This window comes from Taeniopygia guttata, chromosome 8 (genome assembly GCF_048771995.1).
Source record: "Taeniopygia guttata chromosome 8, bTaeGut7.mat, whole genome shotgun sequence".
NCBI lineage: Eukaryota > Metazoa > Chordata > Aves > Passeriformes > Estrildidae > Taeniopygia > Taeniopygia guttata.
Window position 1 is genome coordinate 31,797,683 of NC_133033.1, and position 21,621 is coordinate 31,819,303.

General features: G+C 40.4%; 1 protein-coding gene across 2 annotated transcripts in view; it reads left to right on the forward strand.

The window, feature by feature from the left end:
- Positions 1 to 21,621, forward strand: part of COP1 (COP1 E3 ubiquitin ligase) — a 123,854-nt gene that overhangs the window by 30,659 nt on the left and 71,574 nt on the right. For both annotated transcript variants that reach the window (XM_002191990.7, XM_012575418.5), the window contains exons 10-12: positions 2,366 to 2,480; positions 5,878 to 6,013; positions 20,881 to 21,024. In XM_002191990.7, the coding sequence (XP_002192026.7) occupies positions 2,366 to 2,480; positions 5,878 to 6,013; positions 20,881 to 21,024 (395 nt within the window). The remainder of the gene's footprint in view (positions 1 to 2,365; positions 2,481 to 5,877; positions 6,014 to 20,880; positions 21,025 to 21,621) is intronic.

Here is a 21,621-nt window from a genome sequence, read left to right on the forward strand (position 1 = left end):
TAATATTTTTTGTCCTGAAATGTGATTTCTTGTCCTCAAGAGTGCAAGATCTGTACTTTCAAGTACAAATTTTCAAATTAAACTTTAATATATGTTTGGATGGGAAGTTCAAACAGAACTCTTGAATTAAACACTTCTGTTCAAAGGTAGTCTAATTTCAGCAAGACTTTACCATAAAAAGAGTTTTAAGAATATAAATTAAATTGTAGGGGTTTTTCCCTAATTGTCAGTCATGGCAAAAATCACATACTGGGCACTGTTTGCAGTAAGTGTTGTCTAGCATGGACTGCACAGCTTTCCTTTCTCAATATAATTACATTGCCCACAAACATGTTGTTAGGGAAGAATTTATATACCACTAAGCTCTAGGACAGTTCTCTTCCAGAAGATGAGCTTCAGAAGTAAATAGTGGACAAGTCACTTAAGCCCTGGGGAATTCTGTGGATAGTATTTAATGGCAGTACCTTTTTTCTGCTAGAAATAAGGAGCTTGTGTACAGCTAAGGAGCTTTTTCACAGTTGTTAGAGGACTCCTTAGGGTATCTGATGGAGTTCAGACAATAAAATCACTCCAGATAACAGAGGAATCCAAACTGATATCCTCAACTAGGGCAGCCATAGTAGTTTTAGCCATTGAATAAAATTTTCTTGGGTATCTTTTCTAATTTTTCCCTCCTGTTGCCCTCCTGTTAAGTCAGGGAGCAGGCTTCATAGAAAATGAAAATCTGTTTTTTGGCAAAACGTGAGCAGGTTGAAATGCTTAGCTGGGGGTGGTTTCATGACTGTGGGTTAGTGCCCCTTGCTTGGTGCTCAGCACAGTTGGGTTGCCACGTGCCAGCCTGAGAGCTCCTCCATAGGGATCTTCCTTTGGAGGCAGCAGGCAAGCACTCACCTGATGGATTCCATCTCAGTGTGGACTGGGATTGGCAGATCAGGCCTGGGGTTGGGTTGTGTCACTCATTGTGGTTCAGGCAGCTTGCCTTAACTTGAGACTGGAATGATTGATTATTCAGTGCCTGAAGTTGTCTTGAGGCCAAATCACTACTGATGTGCTGAGAGAGACTGGAGACATTGGAGGCTGTTGCACAAAAATTGTAAAAAGAGTCTATAGAAGTGTTCTATTAAGAGTTTTTGAAAGATGTAAAATTTTAGAAAATGGTATTTGAAAGGTACTGGTGTAGGAGCACTTCCCAGTGTTGTGTGTTGAGGTGGGGGCTGCTTTTGAGATGAAACAAGCTGTGAAGACAGAATGGATGCTGTCACAGGCAAGTGTGAGCCACGATGTCAGTGTATGGGAAATGGTGGCTTGGAGGTTTTGCTGCTTGGGATTTGCTTTTTTCCTAAAATGTTAGATTGCTTTTTATACAGGTACAAACAAAATTGGAGTGGGCTGTAAACTTATTTTGTTCTCGTTGGCTTGGTGGGTGGCTGTAATGAGGACAGGCTGTTCCCCTGCATGGATTGAGGGGGAGCTGTACACGAAGTGGGTTTTGTTAGTGCCATTGAGTAGCATTACAGGCTTTGTACTTGCTCAAGGATGTTGTTCGTTAGGGAGCTTGATGGTTCTTAAATCTTTTAAAATTTAGCTTTGAGGATGTGGTATGTGAGACTTCTTAAATAGAACCTATAGCAAGGAGCTCTCTGTGCTTCTTATGCAGTAGAGGGTTTCATTCCTTTTCATGACTCGTGATTAAAATGGTGAGTACTGCATTTTCTGTGTTTGCTCCTGCAGGAAAGATTACTCACGTAGTTTAAATCTTTTGCTCCTACATCTCACTATTACTGTTTGGGTAGGTTGGGAAATGGCTTTAATGATGAGCTTCAGGAACTTCTTTTCAATTAACCTTTGAACTTCATGCTGTCTTTTGCTTCTGCTTTATTTGCTTAGTTTTACAGAGAGCTACTGAGTTGCTTCAAAAGAAATAATTCAGTAACTAACTCATTAAAATAAACGCTTCCTTCTCTTATAATGAGCTGTCAGCCAAGGATCTGGGGAGTATTTGTTGTACAGTCTGTTTGATTTGTGAAGCTGGAAGTTGGCTTATGCTGCCTATCTGTATAAATGCAAGAGAGGACTCACTCCCCAGGGTTTAGGATTGCCTGTCCTGTATGTGAGGCCAGAATCACTCAATTTACTAAGGCTCAGGAAACAAAAACTGTCTGAAAGCAGGGATTTGTTTTTGTTACATTAAAGGGTGCAGCACAAGACCCTAAGAAATAGTTGTTGACAGTGCCAAGATTCTTCATTTATTGTCATTTTACACTTCTGACCTATGGTATAATTGCTTATAATTGAGTAAAATCTATAGAAGTGAAACCCAGGCCTGGCTTTTAACTTTCTGGAGTGTTGTCCCTTCTCCACTCAGACCAAAAAGCAGCCGTGGTATAACAGCACGCTGGCCTCGCGACGCAAGCGCCTCACAGCTCACTTTGAGGACCTAGAGCAGTGCTATTTTTCCACCAGGATGACTCGTGTCTCGGGTGAGTTCTCACATGGTGTTCCTCTTCTGATGTCAGGTACCTCTTGCAGAAAAGCTTTGCTTTTGAGAGAGCAGTTTTCTCTTCTCCCTTGCACAAGAATGTGGCTATATGTATTTGTGTTACTCAGATCCCATTTTGCTCTTCTTGGCCAGTCTTTGAAGTGCTAAATTTGGAAAACTTAATCCTGTCACTTTGGAGGGGCACATGTATTGCTTTGTAATCCTTTACTGTGAAGGGCAACATCCACAATAAACAATTTCTCTGGTGCCTGTTCTGAAAATGGAAATGCCTGAAAGCAGTGGTTGCAAATTGTCTTTCCACTAGATGTGGTATAAACCCAATAGTTAAAAGCATTGCTATTGAAATGCTACAGAGGTATAAACATAAATGGATACATTCCTCTGTATTTAGCACGCAAGAGGACACGTGGAGGTTATCCTTTGTTATCTAGATTGTGTCTTGGTTAACAAATGGTTTGGATTATCGAAGCTGAGTGTGTAGCAGTTCTGTTGTCCCATGGGGGTACACCTTAGATTTAAGGCTGTTTTGTAGAATTAGAAGCTGTTTTGAAAACTGCCTAGATTGCTTCATTCATAATTGAGTAACAGTGTGACAGCAGCTAGAGTAATTGCTGCCTAGTGGATGCATAGGTCTTAATTACACACAAGATTCTCCTAAGAAATAAGAGGGTTCGAATAACTGTGTCTTCAGGGTAAGGAGGGTTCTGTAGCCCCTCTGGAGGAGAAACCAGCTTGGCAAGAAAAGCTTCAGGCAATGGACTGTGGCAGGCAAGAGATTTGCAGCACCAAGCTTTAAGCTGCAGCCTATCTCAAGTGTGACAGGCTGCAAGGACAGCAGCCAGCCCTCAGGGGGTGGGAGACACCACTTAGGGATGAGAGGAAACCAAGAACAGGCTGCTGCAGCAAAGTCTCTTTACTTGCAACCTTGGAAGGCAAGGACCAACCTCCCAAGGCAGGATTACTGGGGTAGAAACCTCTGCTTTTTTCTTCTCCATGAATTTAGTCTCTTTAAAATAAATAAATTGAAAGTAATTTTAAAAGGTAATTAATAAATGGCTCCAAATATAAAGGCTGTAGCATGTCTTAGGGGAGCTCACTCTTAGAAGTATCTACATCTTCTACCTGCTTGAGAGCATGGACTGGCTCAATTCTCACTGTGCGCAGCAAAGTGATTTTAACAAGGAATGTAGCATGTTGGGAGGTTACTTCAGTATCTGAAAGATTGGAGAAGCACTTTGCATGTGTCCAGCCAGATCCCTGTGAAGTGCTAGCAGGTGCTTTGCAGAATGCACTTCTTCACAGCTCACACTGAGCTGTTTTCATGCAGAGCTGTCTTGGTGATGCATAACTGTGTTTATGTAAAAATAAAACTTATTAACCAAGGATAACAAATGGGGCTCTTCCCAGCATTCCCTTGTAGAAGGCATCCTTCTTCATAATTGGAAATATAAATATGAATGCAGTGAAATTGGGTTTTTGTATTTGTATGTGTCAGTTGCACCAAGAGCAGAGGATTTGCAAGTGCAGGTTTTCTCCTAAATAAGGGATAACCTATGATACTTGATAAAGTTTTCCTCTCCTAAGTCATTCTTGCATTTTGACACATTTTAAATGGGATTTAATGTGGATTTAAAGCTTTTTGCAAGAAGTGCCTCTGACTGTTCAAGTAGGGAGTGGAGACATAACATTACTGTAATTATCAAATGGCCTTGCACTTTGACAGGGAAAATGTCTTGAGAAATAATATTCAGTTTTCCAGGCACACATAGAGAATAAATTACAGGAGGACTGTGTGCTTGATCTCTAAATGAGGGAAATAGAAGGGTAGCAGATATTTGTCCCTATCACAGTGCCAAAGGAGAAGAGAGTCTTTGAAAAACCCTGACTGATGTTTGTGCTGCTTCTCGAGCTGTTTCCTGTAGTGGTCAGGTGCTGATGATGTTAATTTAGAGCAGCACTTTGTTCATTTTGCGCCTTTTCATCCCTCTAACATGGATAATGTATTTGCTTCTACCCCTAAGCATGCTAATTACTAGCCCTCACTGTTCCTTTATATGATCAAACATTAAACAGGGCATATGAGGGACACTTCAAAATACCTTACAAGTACAGAGATAACAATTTCTGATGGCAAGAAATTACCAGAGTTCAGAAATGATTATTCTCTGTGTTTTCCCATAAGAAATCACAGCTGGATTTTGCTTTTGTAAATCAACCTCTCTTTTTTCACCCTGGTATTTCCAAACCTTTTTAATAAATGGATCTTGTTGTTTCCTTATGCTGCTGATGAGGCTAGCTTAACTAGCGGGTGGGATTTCATCTCTGTTGTGTGTGTGTTTGTTGTGGTTCCTCTGCTGCTGGGGTGGAGCAGGAGACAAGGTGTGCAGTACTTGTAAACCAGCAGTGTTAGCTGTAGTTCCCTTAGAATGTACTGGTACAAAAAAGAAAGTGAGGGTGGAATGATTAAAGAAAGGATTATGAGAATTGCTGCAAGTTTGGGGGGTCATTATGAAACCTGAAGGTGCTACTTAATGTTTGGCTGTGGATATGTGATTGTATTGGGAATCAGATTTGCCTGTGAGACATTGCTGTAAGTGAAGTATTCTTCCTTATTTACAAAATACTAACATTTAAAATGATTTAAATAAAACTACATTCCTACCCAGAAAAGTTAGGACTTCTGAGAACTCAGTGAATGACTTTCAGCTATCTACAAGGCAATTTACTTTTAACTTTTGTAGTAAACTGTTCCATTTCCCACAGAATATTTATCATCGTTATTCAAGCTGGCTCAATTTCACCTTGTCTGTTGAAGGTCGTAATTTTCACAAAACTTCTGGTACAGGGAGCCTTTTGGTTTCATGCTTGTCTTCCTTCTCCATCCCTGAAATGATTCTCCCTTAGCTCTGTTGCTTTTGGAATAACAAGAGAAGTATTTTTTACTAAAAGTATTTTGAATGTAATTGACACCAAATGTAGACATACTGTAACAGAACAGGGAAAGAAATGAACTTCGACCTCTGTTGAAAACTAGACATGTCCTTTGCAGTGCATTTTGATATGCTTAAAAGTTTCTGTTAATAGTCTATATGGCCCATGGGCTCTGAATGTGAGTGAAATAAATGAGCTTACAAAATTGTATTTGACTTCTAGGCAGATTCTCTGCATAGTAGGTTCACCCAGCATTGCAGTGGAGAGACCTCGTTTGTGCTCTGCTTTCAGAGAATGCTAGAGATGAGAGAGAGCCTGGTTTTGACCAAGAATCCTCCCCAGATAACAAGCATCACATGGAGACATTATCTTGATTGTTATGTTTACTGTTGGGTTTACCTTCTTACTGTGATTCTGCCCCCTCCAATGCCCCTGCCTCTTCCTAGATGACAGCAGAACCACCAGCCAGCTGGATGAGTTTCAGGAGTGTCTATCCAAGTTCACGCGCTACAATTCCGTGCGACCGCTGGCAACGCTGTCCTACGCCAGTGACCTCTACAATGGCTCCAGCATAGTTTCCAGGTAGGACACACTGTGGTGCTGACCATGTGGGTGTGGGCTGTGAGGCTGAGTTAATAATCCATATCAAACAAGCTATTGTTGGTATATATGCCAAAAATATATCTTCCCCAAAAATAGTTTTGCCAGTGCGTGACTGTGTGTGATGATTGTGTGACTATCATTGATCTGTGAAGGCACTCGGGTACCTCAGTAGTACTTTTTATTCCTGTTGCTGTTGGTTGAGACCAAATCCAGAACCTCTGAGGTGCCAGTATCAGCAGCTGCTGTACAAAGCCTGTTGTCTTCCTGTTAACTTAGTTGTGTTGTAAGTGATGCAGTTCTAGCATTTTAAAAATCAACCATCTTGTTTGGTAGTCTTAAGAATCTGTGGCGATTTTACATTTTGTTGGTCAATCCAGCCACAATGGCAAGTATTAAAAAGCTGAGTTGTTTTTAGCTGTGATTGCTTGAATTCTTGGGCTTTGGAAGCTGTTTGTAGTGCTGAGCACTAATGAGGGGTGGTTGTGATAAAGCCAATACAACAGTTCTGTTCTTGCCAGCAATTCCTCTGTGTCCCGGCTGTGCAGGGTGGTTATGTCCTCTGCACTGCTGCTGAAGCTCATCTGAGCCTCCTGTGGACTCATTTTGACATATAGCTGGTGAAATACTTTCAACTGTCTTTCATCAGAATCAGTTTCTTCTAGTTCAGGTCCATGAACCAGCTCCCTTAGGAATCAGGCTATAAGAGAGCACATGAAGAGGATGGGAATTGCCACAGCTTTAACCTTAAGCTGGTTTCTCTCCACCCTGGGGGTTTTGCTTATTTGTAGTTTGTTTTCGGAGCTCCCTGGGGTGGAAAAAAGGATGGAATATCTTAACTAGAAAATCTCTGCCTGGTCTATGTGCAGGACCTGTTTGAGCTCCTTGCAAGCACATTTCACTGATTTAAATGTTTGTTCACAGCAGTCTCTTGAGAGAAGTAGTATCATCCCTGTTTTATATATGGGGAGCAGGAAACATAAAGAGACTGTGTGTGAGGTCCTGGGAAAAACATTATGTTGACAAGATAGATAAACTTGGGTTTCCTGACTTTTCATCTAGTGCCTTCCAAAGGGGCCACACGGAGAGTGACAGAAGAGCTTGAATATTTGGTGAGGGACCCCAAGAAATTTACACTATTGAAGAAATGGGAGGCATTGTGTAGAACAGATTTTGTTTAAAGCAGCATTGATTCCTTAACTACTGCAATATGTAGTGGGAATGTGTAATGTCCGACTTAGCCAGAGGTCAGAGCACAGTAATCAGGAATCTGACGTATATTTAACCTGCACTGATTGGGTTCACACTAGCTGCAATGAAATGCAGATGGGAATCTCACTGCAATGTAGACAAACTTTCTCAACTACTAGTTCAGCATGGATTGGATTTTGCTCCTTTGCCCTTTCTTCTCCTTGACATTCTGCAAGGGCAGCATTTTTGTGGTATTTGCTTAGAAAATGCTGTAAGGACAGTAAATCACACTCATGTTTGTAGGCATTCTAATTCTTGGGTAAAATATAAGTTTGAAAAGTATGTGTGTTACTTGTTATAATGAAGATACAGTGAAGCCTTCTTACAAGCCAGTCCTAGAATTGATAATGAAATGCATTTTACTGAAAAATAACTTGGTTTCCACATCAATGTTCACCCCTGCTCATGCTTTTTATTTATCAAAGCATTAGAGAAATTTTTAGAGGTTTTAGTGTGTAGGCTAAGGCAGTTCACATCAGAGCATGTCCTTAAGTGCTTTGGTAAAGTGGCTTTGCTGAATGTGCTGCTGCCATTGTTTTTGTTGGCTTTGGGCTATTCAAACAGTTCCTGTAAAGTCAGAATTTGTTAATCAAGAATTTACACTTAGTATGAGTTGGCCAACACAGTCTGGTGTTCACCTTTTTTTTTTTTGTTTAAACTGATAGTCTCAAGTTCAGAGAGTCTGTGAAACTAAGAGTGGCTTTTAGGTATTCACAGATGAGCCAAATTAAGGTACTTAGAAAGTGAAATAATGCTTTTAAAGTGCTGTGAAAAGTTGTATTGTTTATTTGGTCCACTACACTGATCTTTAAAGGTTTTCCTGGGCATGCAGTAGGAAACAGCGATGAAAGAGCAGAAGGTTAAGTCTTGGTGTTTAGCTGTTGCTGTTGAGACAAATGGATTTAAATGCAGAGTTAATACAAGACTAATACATAAGAAGTCTTCATAAAATTTTTAGGCAGTATTTTAAAGGGATATTTTAAGTATACTTAGGAATAAAACCAGAACTGACTGGAAGTTAAATTTCCTTTTTTTTTTTTTTTTTTTAATAAGTTGCTGTTACAGAAGGACAGAATACAAGAGTGTTTGGTTTGATTGCTTTAACCCTACATAAAGGTCACAGAAGACTCCAAAAGATCTGCTGGCTTAAACAACTTTTTTTTTTTTTTAAGATCTGTTACCTTTAGCTTCACAAAGGAGAAGAATGTAAATAATCCTTATCTACAAAACATTGATTAGAAGTGAAATAAAATTGGGTTTATGCTAACAGGGTAAAAAGTGTAATTAAAGACTGTGTACAAATAGGCTGAAAAAATCATAGATCTGGGCAGCAGCAATATCCCTTCTGAGAGCCTTGTGGTAAGGATGTTTATGGATGTCTGGACATAACTGTGGACTAATAAAGTACTGTAAACAAATGTATGTTGTGTTACTAAAAAAAATTCTGATTACATGTTTAGGAAGACACCAGTTGCCTTATGGAAAGAGGAAGCAAAGAAGGAAAATGTCAACCCTTTTTCCCTTATTCTCTTCAAGAACAACAGATTATCAAGAAGAATGTTCAGGGAAAGCACATTAGAGGCTTTGCTATTGCAGGTTACTCAGTTTTGCTGTAACATCAAGGGGACTTCAGCATGCTTGCAGTATGAATGTGCAAGTATCTCAATATGCTAAATGGCTTTTTAATATACTCACTTCTCTTAAGTACAAAGTATTTACAGTTTTCACAAGTATATTAAATTTTGTTAGAATTGGGCCAAAGAATAAATTTTCCATTTATTATGCCCCCAGACAGAGCAGTTGTTAGAGCTTAACTTTCTTTCTCTCTGCTGGCAGTGGCAGTAAATGTAAAGTCTTTCTTTTAAAGATGAGTCTGTAAACTGCTGTGTTAGCATTACAATGATTTATGGAGAAAATTGCTTTACCACTGTCAGAGGCCTTCAGAGAATAATGTGGCAGTCTTTCATATTTGAGAAAAAGAGCAGGAAAAGCCAAGAAATGTGCTACAACGAGATGTCTCTCTGAAGCCTGGGTATCAGAAAGCTGGTTCTCCCTCCTCCATGATTCCCACCTTTGGGAACATGAGTGAGCTCTAAGGTCTGGGCTCTTTGTGTGGGTTTTTGGCATTGGCTCACACTTCAAATCCTTACAGATTGTTTTATTATTTCTCTGAAAGATCTTAAAGTGACATTTTAAAGGTTTTGGATAGCTGACACTATATCTAAAGGCTCAGTTATTTACAGAGAGGGAAATAAACAGCTTGTGGTTTTGGATGGAGAAGCCTTGGTCAGATCATCTGTTGAATCATGATCCAGTGTTCAGGAACTGCATCTCACCTGTGGTGTCCATTATTTCTTTTCCACTGATTGCTCATTATTCCATTGCTTCTAAGTGATGAATGAGATGTGAAGAGGGATCTCTTAGCATCCAAGCAGTATGATTTTCTGTTTCAAAATTGCTTTTTTGTTTGTGTTCACCCTTTCAGTAGCATACCCTGAAATTCTTCTTCAAAGGTGAGCTTAAAAGAAAAAAAAAAATCCATTTTTAGTTTTTCATGTATTCCTTGAAGATTAATTTTTCTGTTACCCTTTTTACTTTGGACTACAATTATTTGTCCATGTAAATTTGATAAGATACTTTTTAGTTCTGAATCCACCATCACAAGCTTTTTTTTTTTTTTTTTTTTTTTTTTGCTTGGGCTGGCTAGGATTAGATGAGCCATTTTATTAAGTTTGTGACCAGCAATGCTTCTTTATCTTGCAGGTAAAGATAAATGAATGAAATGGAAGTGAGTTTATCCTTTACAGGATTATGTTTGAGTGCAGTAGATGCTGCTCCTTGAGAAATCAGGAAGGCTGGATTTTACAGCGAGTTAAATAAACCATATTTAAAATGGACTCTTATTTACAAGTGGCAGCTCAAAACTGTGGATGAATCTGTCTTATTTGAACTGTTCCCAAAAGTAGAAGGGAAAGAGAAATGCTTGGATAAGGAGACTTAAATTGCAGAATTACCAAAGAAACTTGAGAAATAATTCCCTGAACCTACTTGAAGTTTGTGCTTCTCCTGTGGTTCTCTTACTTCCCTTCATCTGAAGTTCTGGGTTTTAGTCACACATTGTCTGGGGCTGAAATGGGATTTTTGTGTAATTAGAGCTGAGTGAAGTACAGAGCCTTTCCCTAATTTTCTCATCTTTCTCTGGAGTGCTGAACTGATATATTTCCTAGTACGTGACTGTGGTCTGGGTCCCTTGAGCAGAAGCTAAATGTGACTTGTACCCAGCAGAAAGGTTATACAGGGGTCAGTTCTGATCGCTGAATTCAGAGTTCAGGGACACTCTGCCCTCCAAGTCCCATGATGGGCTGCTGGTACCAAGGACTGACACCAGAAAAGAACTTATTTGCTCTTATCTCCTGAAAAGTAAACCTTCTGGTGACCATGGTGGTGCTGCATTGAGAAGTTTTTTCTTTCATCAACATAAGAGCTAAAATTTAGCTTGAAATTGGGAGGTTAATGAATGGAAGTGGTATGGCTGCCAGTGGGACCTAATTTTTTTCCTACTAATTTCAGGCAATTTGGCAGTAGGAAGATCTTTTTGTAATTAAACTCTCTTAGTAGTTGAAACCTGTTTTTATCTGCAGATGAGAATTCTTAGTTGAATTTCAACTTTATGAATTTTCATAAATGATCTGTTAAAATTATTGAGTAATCTTTCGATTAATTTGCGAACTGGCTTTTAAACAAAATGTTTTAAATAGTGATTGTTCATCAGTTTTTTTCTTTTTTCTTTCAATATCTTGAAGGATCTATATGCATCTTATGCAAGGAGTTTCCATGTCTTGCCATGTAGCAGTTACTGCCTGCAGCATGGGATAATCCAGTTTTGGAGCAGACTTCCCAAAGTGGTGGTACAAGTTCCATCCTCAGTTTTTTAAGAATAACTGAAGAAAGCCCTGAGCAGCCTGGTCTGATCAGAGCTGCCACTGCTGTGACCAGGATATTGGACTAGAGACCTCAGAGTCTTGGGGACTGTACTTGTGATAAAGGCACATGAGCAGAGCATTAGAAAATTTACATTTCTCACTTTCTGCTGAGCATCTCCCTCTGGCCATAGGTTTTGAGAAGGAATTTAAGGAGGAACTCTCTATGTGGCTTTAACATGTGTAGTGCAAAGGATATTTCACTTCCTACAAACCTTATGATTGCTGCTTACAATTTCAACAGGATTATATTTATTAGCTTTAAGACTGTTTTTCTTTTGAAGAGAAGTTTCATGAAAGTGCAGGAACTCACAATGGATGCTGTAGTGTCAGAAATGTACTTTGAGAGCTCAATATTCAGGTAGGAGGATGATACTGATGCCTTTTTCAACCTAGAAATGAAACAACACATGCTTTTAAGATAATATTAATATAGGAGAGAATATATTAATGGATCTTTATTTTGAGGCCTCCAGGGCAGTAATGGAGAATATCCACAAAAGCCTGTCCACATGGGGTGAATACAGTTTTTATAAGTTTAGCAATTTAGCGTAACTGACAAAAAAAGCAGTTGGGAGGACAAGTAGTGATGCAATCCCCCCCAGTCAAGCCCTTCTCTGGACCACCCTCCCTTGGTGCTAGCTGTACTTTATGAAAATGTGTCTTGAAGAGTTCTCCACCTTGGTAGCAGGAAGAACCAAGATACCATAGGGGCCCTGAAATTTTTGTCTGCCTACAGAAAGGGCATGGAAAATTACTGAAAAACAAGCCACTAATACAGTAGTCTCCAGAGCTACAAATATATGTGCCAAATATACAGAAAAAAAAGCATATCGAAAAAAGAATACAGGAAAAAAAATTAAAAACCAAAATGACATCATTACCATGTGGTTATTGCATCCACCCCTCTTGATTGCTCAGGATGAAAATCTTTCCAGTGAGGCTGGAGGGAGCTGCCCTTCCATTCCTCGTGATGTTAATGTGATAATGGGTGTCATCAGGCAGCAGTAGTAGATCTTGGTCTCAAGAACTGGACAGGCAAGCCACAAGATGTGTGTGCATCTTGCACACACAGTTCTCATTCTGACAGTGTTTGTAAAAGTCAAAGATGGATGTCATTTAATCCCCCCCCCCCCCAATTTTATAGCTTTCTTTTGGTGTTGAGTGTTGATACAGTGAATTCTTGTTTCTGCATAAAGATACAAACCTCTTATTAATAGAACGTGGATTTCTTTATCTTATTTCAGTATCTTTTAATTGTCTAGCCATATTTGTTGTAAATTCCTGATTTTTTTTTTAAGATCTGAAAAGCATTAGCATGCCTTTGGATTTTTTTGTTTGTTCCTGGCCAATGAGATGTTAGCCTGTTAGATGGTGGGTAGTTGAGCAATAAAATAAGATAGGATGTTAAAGCATGCAAAGATGTATGGTGTGGGCTTAAACAATTCCCAGAATAAACCTTACAAGCAGCTCAGCCTGGAGAAGAGGCTTGAGCTCATGATTATTAATATATCATCGTTTGCATTAATAAATACAGTTTCTGAGTCATGTTTGGGATTTATGTGCTGCATAGTTGTTTCATAGAATAAGGCAATAAATAACACAGAATAAGCTATGAAGTGATGTTTGTTTTCAGGGGATTATGTGCAAGTGTGTGCATACTTCTGTGCAAGTGAAGTTCTCAGTGAGACGGTGGAATTAAGGGTATACATAAATCATTCTTTAGAAGAAGTAAAGAAGGATAGTGTTCAAAATACTGATGAAATAAGATTCAAAGTGCCATCAAAACAAATCTCATGAAACAGTTTTGTCAGCTGGATGAGAAATGCTTCAAATGATGCTTTAACCTTGTTCTGTCATTACCAGGCAGTAGGATCATTGCAGTTAATTGCCCAAGCCCATCCTCTGGCTGCTTGGGAAAGGCTCCTCTGTGGTGGATGGATTTGATACTTAGGAAGGCTGTTGCCCTGACTCATGGTGCCTGTTGGATTGGGCTGAGCTGTCTAAAGAGGTTACTGTCTCCAGCTGTCCCTCCTGCTTCTCTGCAGGGTGTCTGGCAGAAGAACTGGTGGCAGTGTCGGGAAAATGCAGAGGCTTGAGTTACTGGAGTGCTAGGCTTGGGGTGGTGATTTGTCCTGTGAAATGGGACCTCTGGCAATGTGGTCAGCTGGAGACAAACATCCTCAGCTGCTGCTGCTGCCAAATCATGGAGGAAGCATGAACTGGAGCCTACAGACAGACTGCACTGTTTAAAGTCCCAGTATTGATGGAGATCTCTCAGATCTATTTGTTCCCCTGCCTCATCAGCTCTGTCAGCTGTTGCTGTGCTCAGTTTTAAAGAAACAAAATCCTTGTTGGTGTAATAACAAAAGGGTGGCTTGGAGACAAGCTTTTGAATGGCTTTATATCTAGAAGGCACTTCAGTACTTGCCACAACTGAGTTCTTTCCTACTTAATGGTGTAATCCTGATAAGATTGTGCTGTTATTCAGACCACCTTACAGTCTATTGTGGGGCAGGGTTTCCTCTCTAAAACCTCAGCTTGGGTAGAGGCTGATATGTTCTGCTCCAGCTGAACGGGAAGAATTTCTTTCCTGTGCAGTGATGGTGCACTTGGGGCAGGTTACCCAGAGAGGGTGTGGAGTCTCCCTCACTGAGATATTCCAGAACCATCTGGATGCAAGCCTGTGCCCTGGGATGATCCTACTGGAGAAGGGTGGTGGGACCAGATAATCCTCTGTGGTGGATTCCAGCCTTATCCATTCAGTGAGTCTGTACTGGAAACACTTGCTAAACTTGAAGGCAGATGAGAATGTTTGGATAGTTGTAATCTCTTTCACCTTAATGTTTGAAAATGTTGACTCTGTGCCATGGCTGCTGTCAGAGCTGTTCATAACCCACTGTATATCAGCCCAGCTGGGTGAAATGGTGCCTCCTGGGTTTCAAATATAGATGCAGGTTACCCAAAATACTGCAGCAGGCAGACTGATCATTTGGCTTGAATTTTAAATAGTGTCATAAGGAACAATCTGCATTGAACTGTTGGCTCTTTTAGTTAATTTTTTCCTGCTCCAGGAAATTATTTTAAATGGTGTTTGTGGAAAAACTGAATCTAATCCTCATTAAGTTGCAGGGTAGTCGTTTGCAGCAGCTTTGGCTCATTGTACTTCTGTGGATCTGGCATAGAAACCCTGGGATTGTCGTCATCTTCTCTTCAACATGCAGAAGAGCATCGCCCAGCAGTAAAGTGGCTTTTTATCAATATGCTTTTTATTTGGTGGCTTGCAGAATTCAGCAGTTCCCTATAGGTTTTCTCATCATTAGTGCTAATTAAGCCAAGTTCCCCTGAATGCATGTATGGAAAAAAACCTTATGCAGCAGAAGAGGCTGTCTCTAGTTATAATCTTATAGCCAAGACTGGGGCTCTGCTGTGGCTTTCTGGGATACCTTGGGTTGTATTTAGAGGAGATTAGGTTCATAGTAACTTCTTTGCAAAGTAGAGAGGAGCCTGGTTCTGAAAGCTGAACTATTGCAAGGAGCCCAATTAATCTCTCAGCATACTATATGCTCTCATTGGGTTTGAAAAAAGAACGACTCCGTTTTATCTAGAGATGACAAAGCATGAAAGTAGCTCTGTTGGGTTTGATTTCCGAGCTCTGAGATGGATCTAAGCCCGCCAAATCTCCTCGATTCAGGTTTAATATTCTCCTTTAAACAAGCTCTTTATGGAACAGGAGTATTATGAAGTGGTCTCTGTTAGAACTGATGGCATTTCATTACACTTAAAAGGATTTTTATAAGCAAGAAGTGGGCCTGGAACTAGGTCTAATGACATTACTTTGTTAATGTGGTACCTTTTTATGCCTTTCTTCAAACAGAGCAGAACAGCCCCCCAGGCTACTGTGCCTGTAAGCGAGATCCTGAAAGTATGATTGCAGCATGGCTGGTGCAGTGATGTCTTTCCAAGGGAGCCCAGAGCTGAGGACTGTCCTTCCCTGTGCAGTGCAGGCTTTGCTGGGCTAATGCAAAAGCCTTCCCAGCCTGTTTCCCAGATGGTGGGGGGAAATTAATTAACACACAGAGCTGACTTTCTAGTCTCTGGTTTTTGTGCTTCACATAGAGGTTTGATTAGGGGTGACATTCTCATCGGATGTTTGGAGCCTGGAGGAGGACAGGAGATGGGAAGGGTACCTTGGGTGCATTCAGTAACTGCTGGTGCCACTGGAGCTGGGATATTCCAAACAACTCCAAAGAATGGCATCAGCCTGAAATAGCTTAGGGGCCTCTGTCCCACAGTGGTTATTAGACATCCATTAGACTTGAATCTGATCTACTGAGAGTAGCTACTGAGTAGCACCTTGATCAGAGGACAAATCTGGCAAATTTCTGGTGATCTGGGGGTCACATCTAACCTAAGGTAATGTGATTCTTAGGCATAAAAGTGTTTGCTCTCTGATTGAAGGACTTTGAGGGGTGATCTCATTTATGCATTTAACTTATCTATCCAAATAACAGTTTACAGAGAATTGAGGTTTAAGTGGTCCTTTCTGACTGGAGATTGCAACAACCTGTCTGGGATCATGACATTCTTGCTCAGTTTATATTTTAGAAAACATTTGGCAGCCTGGGAGTTTGAATCAAGAAATATGTTCTGCAGTGGTGGTCTGTCCTTGTCCCTATGGCACAGATTAAGGACTCGGATATAAAAGCAGTGACCTTACCTTACTTAGCTGGTACTCTGGAGTAAGGAGTAACTAATGGAACTGCTGCTTTATTAAAGAGAAACATCTCTGTTTTTTTTTATTTCAGCCTATCAGAGCTTTAGCAAAACAGGCTTTTGATACTGAAACTTCATATACTTTGTTTCAGTAGCTTTTGTTTTTATGTGTGACAAAATGTAGGCTTTGAGATGATAGAACACAAAATCTGAATGCTTTACTGAGCTTCCTATGCCTGAATATAGCTTTGTTTTTAAAAAACCACGTTTGTATGCTAGTGCATACTTAGTGACACTAATTACTTCACTTAATTACTTAAAATATCAGTCTGTTGTAAGCAGTCTCTCAGGTGTGTGATATTAATACCAATTTCTATATTGGTCACAGGTGCTTAACAGTCTACAATGGTGCCCACAGTGTTGGGTTGTAACCTATATTTCTCATCTTTGGCTTTGATGCCTCAAAATGAGCATTGGAAAGAGACAGCCAGGCTTGAGATTGCTAGAAGTGACAGGATACTCTGTGGAGACCATACACTGGAAGCACAGAGTAAGAAAGACTTTAGGGAAGTAATAAGTGAAGGACAAAAACTGCTGCTGGCATCTCTCATTCTTCTCACCAATTAAGTCCCAACAATTTATCCACATTGTCATTAAATATGGGACTCCACAACAAGATAGGAGTTGATGGTAGAGATACAGAAATAGAAACAGCACTAGACTGGGAAGAAACAGAATTGAAAGGCTTTGGTATATCCATAGAGGAAAATATGTCTCTGTGTATGTGTCTCTTTCTATATATATCTATATAGATATGTACAGTTCCGTGAGGGGGACTGAATCATCTACTTTGTAGAAGTGGCAACTCCTACAGTCACAGATCTTGGTAACCAGTCAGGGCTGAGGCGTTTTTGGTTGCAGAAGCAATTGTAGACTGTGTATGGAAAGGGGAGAGGAGCAGTTGGCTGAAGACCTTTAGCTGTAACTGGGGTGCCTTTAAAGGTAAATGCACTTAGATGCAGCCCTGCCTTCTCCTGTTTTCAAACAGTGGGTACAGTACCTACCTGTTAGTATCTGGTGTGAACCAGCTGTACATGGATTACTGTTGTCAGGAGCTACTACCTGAAACGTGTGTGTGGTTCTTATCAGTGTAACTGGGAGGGAGGAAACCTTCATCTGTCCCAAATCAAATCTTCTGGCAAGTACCTCCTAGCTGTAGTATGACTTGTTGAACACCAGTCTTGCTGTTGCCTTGTTCATAACCCTTATGGTGAGGCAGCTGCTCCATCCCTTTAATCAATTTAGTTGCCCATCTGTATGCATTCCCTAACTCCAGCACATCCTCCGGGGATGTGGAGAACAACTGCACACACCAGCAGGATGCAAATGTAGTAAGGCTTTACACAATGGCAGAGCTGCTAAATACTCCTTCTTTACTCTTTCCCTGCTGCTCAATCCTCAACACCAAAGCAGGCTTCCAGGCATGTTTCAGAAGCAATTTATTTCATAATTGTATTTGTTAGTGGTGAGTGTTCTCCAAGGTCACAGGCTTTACCATTAAAATAAAGCAACTGATTTGTAATCTCACAGATTGGGAATTAAGATAAGCAGTGGAGAAACCAGAACCCTTGAGGATGTGCTTACTTACTAGCAGCTCTTAGTGATATTTCCATAAGATGTTGGTTGTCAAGTTCTTAAGAAAGAAAGCAGCGATTTGGGAATGAGAGATGTCTCTCTTCTGTTTTCCCTAGAACAAAACTGTCAGATCCTTTCAATCTGATTTCTGTAAGTAATTCTGTGGCGTGTTTATAAAGCTCTTTCAAATATCCAGCAGTTCATATGTCCCCAAAAGATTCCTTACAAAAATTTGGTTAGTCTTGTTTGGTCAGAAATGTGGAGTTTAAAAATAGACTGAACAAAAAGGAGCAATTGATTACTGTTTTTAACAAGTACATCTTTGAGGAGCAAGGACCACTGCTGGTCCAAAAGGTCATTTCACTGGAGGTTTTAATTATTTCCTATTATTCTATTGCATGTTGTTATTGTGCTAATGAGGAATTCACTTGGACTGTGGAAATATATCACCTGCAAAGCAGAATGTTTTCTTTCTGAGCTTGCTCCGTTGAGTCTTTTGACAAGACAAAACTTAAATTCTCTGGTGAATTTTCATATAGATAAGATTGTGTATAAGCAAGAGCTTACATTGACACAAAGACTTCAAACAGCAGGTAACATGAATACCTACGAGCCAGTTAAATGCAAATAAGGCTTGCATAATACTAAGTGTATTTAAAAGACTTGCAAGAAAAAGCATAAAAATAATAGTTGCTGTGCAAGTGGGCTGTTTGTCCTAATGCTGATTAGTCCAGGTGTAAGCAGAGCCTTGCAAATATTAGGAACAGTTTTATATGGTATATAATCCACTCGATTAGGTAGTTAGATTGTTCCCATTTTTATTTGTAAATCACTGATGAAAAGCTGACTGGCAGAAAGTGAGAACACTGCCTGTTCCAGAACTGAGCACAGGTGATAGGAGGCCAAGGTGCAGGTGTGTGTTGGTCTGTACTGGTAGTGATTTATTTCTGTATTCTTTTTCTCCCTGCAGTGTCTTTGATGCTGTTTGAAGGTCACAGGTCTGACAATTCCATTGCTTAAGGCTTTTTAGTTTCTTAATGATGTGTTAATTTTTATGGGCATCTTTAAATACTAATTTCTTATGTCTACAACATGTCTCTATTAAAAAAAAAAAAACAACAAAAACAACAATTAATGCCAGAGAAACAAACCCAACCCAAATGAGAGAGGTTCTATTCTGCTCTAATAACTTGGCTTTTTACCAGACATTGTAATGCATTATTTTTCTTTCTTCGGCAGAAGGCTGAGGGTTTAAATTGAATCCAGGCAGATGAATCACTGCCATCAGTTTAGTTGTGCTTTACCTGAATCCACAGGGCAGAGAACAGGGGAGGAGACAGCAGTTCAATTAAAATTGTGGTACAAGTAAATCTGTTGTATTGTTACAGAGGCTTTGATTATAAAATTCTTCCACAGAATAGGGTGAGCTGACAAAACAAGACGGACCTGAATGGTGTTTTCATCCTGTGTCTATAAAAAGTGATTTAGACTAATGTAGCTCCAGGGACTGGGGAGAGCAGCCTGGATGCTTAGGTGACTTCTTTCTCTCTCCCATTTTATTTAAATAGATGCCTGCATGCTTGTTTAGTTCCCCAGCCATATACATGTTCCTCCCTGCATTTTGGAGGCTCCTGATTTTGCAGGCTGTACTTGACTAGCTTCTCTAGCAACCAGTTGTGAGTGTGGCCATCTCGTGCCACTCCTGGAAGAAGTTTGGGTGCCTGAGTTAAATGGCCAAGCTTCAAGCTGCTTCATTGAATTATTTTATAGCAACAGCCTGCATATCAACAGGCTTTTCTTTCCATAGTTTAAAAGTAACTTGATATCTCCTTTACAAGGACTTGAAAATTCTGTTGGTGTTTAAATTTATCTTCCCTTGGAAGCATTGCCTTGCCTTTGACTTCTCAGCTCTGTTGTGGAGTGGAAAGCTCTTGTATTACACCTATGGAGGCAACCTGAAGAGCCCTTTCTCTTCTTATAATTGGCTTAATGCTTTCTAATTGTAGAAAGGTACCTTAAATACCCCTGCTCTCAGGATTTTGAATGCGAAATTAGTGTAAACTCAGTTTTCCCTGCTGCCATTTAGAACTTCCTCCCTGGTTCATAAACATTCTTAAGCGGGGGGGGTGGGGGGAATCCAAGTGATCGAGACAGCAGGGATTGAAATGAATTAGTGAGTGGAAGAACTCCAAAAGAGACCTCTCTAAACAGTAGATTGGTTGCTTAGTCAGAAGACTTGGGGACAGCTCATAGACTTGGGTTACTGCTCATAGAAACCCTGTGACTGAGGGCAGATGCTGCCCCCACCCTTTCTGGGGAGGTGTCTCATTGGGGCTGATTCCCTCAAAGGAGACAGGTTTATGTGCACCTGCCCTGCCAGCAGTGCCATGGGCTGCAGGAAGGCAGAAGCTATTGGGAAGTGGGATTACTTCCCCAGCTGCTGGATGTCTAGCAGATTTCTCTCAAGCACTTCCAAGTTGTGAAGGTAGGAATGGTGTTAGCGGTTTGTAACCTGCTGCCTGCCTTTCTCTTAGATGTATTTCACGTACAACCCCAGGCTTTTCTCATTTGCAGCTTAACTTTGTTATAAGTTGACTGCTTTTACTTCCAGCTTCATTGATATTTATTACAAACTTGCCCTCCGGGTCAAGAAAGAAGGTACCTCTGTTTGCACAAGCAACCCTAAATGGAAGTCATAATGTGTGTTGTTTTTACAGTACTGATGATCTGATTTCAACCCCCTGTGGTTACCCAGGGAATTTAGAAGGTTGTTTGTTTTTTTTTTTTTCTTCACAAATACTGCTTTGCTCTGCATTAGCACTTTAAAAGTTCCTGAAGCTGTTGTACAGAGGAGGAATCAATGGGCAGTCATGCCATGGAATGTTAAGCATGTTTCCAGGACAAGCTGTTGGCTTTGACCTTTGGGTACCGTGCAGTGTAGATGGTATGGTTGAACTGAAAAACCTCCAGAGCACGTGAACAAATATCCTGGCTGTGGGAGGGTGATTGTGCTACCACAGAAATGGAGATGTGTATGTTGTTGTGGGGTGGATTGGAGAACAATGCTTACAGCAACAACTCCACACTGTTGGGGAGAGTGCCAGATCTGACCAATGGTTTTTCTGACCAGTGGGTGTTCTGAACTGTGTATTTGCAAACTGCAAATTGTGATTTTCAACTCTGCTGTACCAGGACAAGGTGAAATATCCTCCTGGTGAGTATGTGGGGTGTTTTATAGAGTTCTCAACCTGTGTTTTTGTTTCTCAGTATTGAGTTTGACCGAGACTGTGACTACTTTGCCATCGCTGGAGTGACAAAGAAGATTAAAGTCTATGAGTATGGTACAGTCATTCAGGATGCAGTGGATATTCACTACCCTGAGAATGAAATGACCTGTAATTCCAAAATCAGGTAGGCATTGATTTGTACTTGAACTCAGAGTGCCTTTTCCACTTGATTGTTTGTGTAGCAATTGTTCTGCTTTCTTTATGGGAATTGGAGAGGAAAGGAGGAACGCAGGAGCTGATGGAGATTGGGTGGCACAGGCACTGTTCTTGTGTATGCTGGGTTCATCCAGGGTAGTAACAAAGCCCACACAACTGGAGGAGAAAAGGCAATAGGGAAGTAAACTGCTATTGTGTTCCTTGCAAATGCTGCTGGATACCTGCTCAAAGTGGTGGATACATGCCCCAGGTAAAGTCATAGCTTGTCTCAAGGTAACCTTTGTACCCAGCTCTTCATAACAGTCACTGAATCTTTGTGCTCTCTTCTCTTCATTGACCAGATCCTTTTAATTCTTCTGAGAGGTTGCTAGTTCTCAGGAAATGTTCCTCACTGGCACCTTCTACCTAGTAATTTTTGTCTGCTTGAAGTACTGCTCTGCTGGGCCTCATAATATAAAGCTACTGAGAAAGGACCTTTCGTGATTGTTTTACTTCTGTGCTATCATTATTGTCAACCCATTTTTTTATCCTTTTAGGTGCATTTAACCAATGAAATATAGACCAC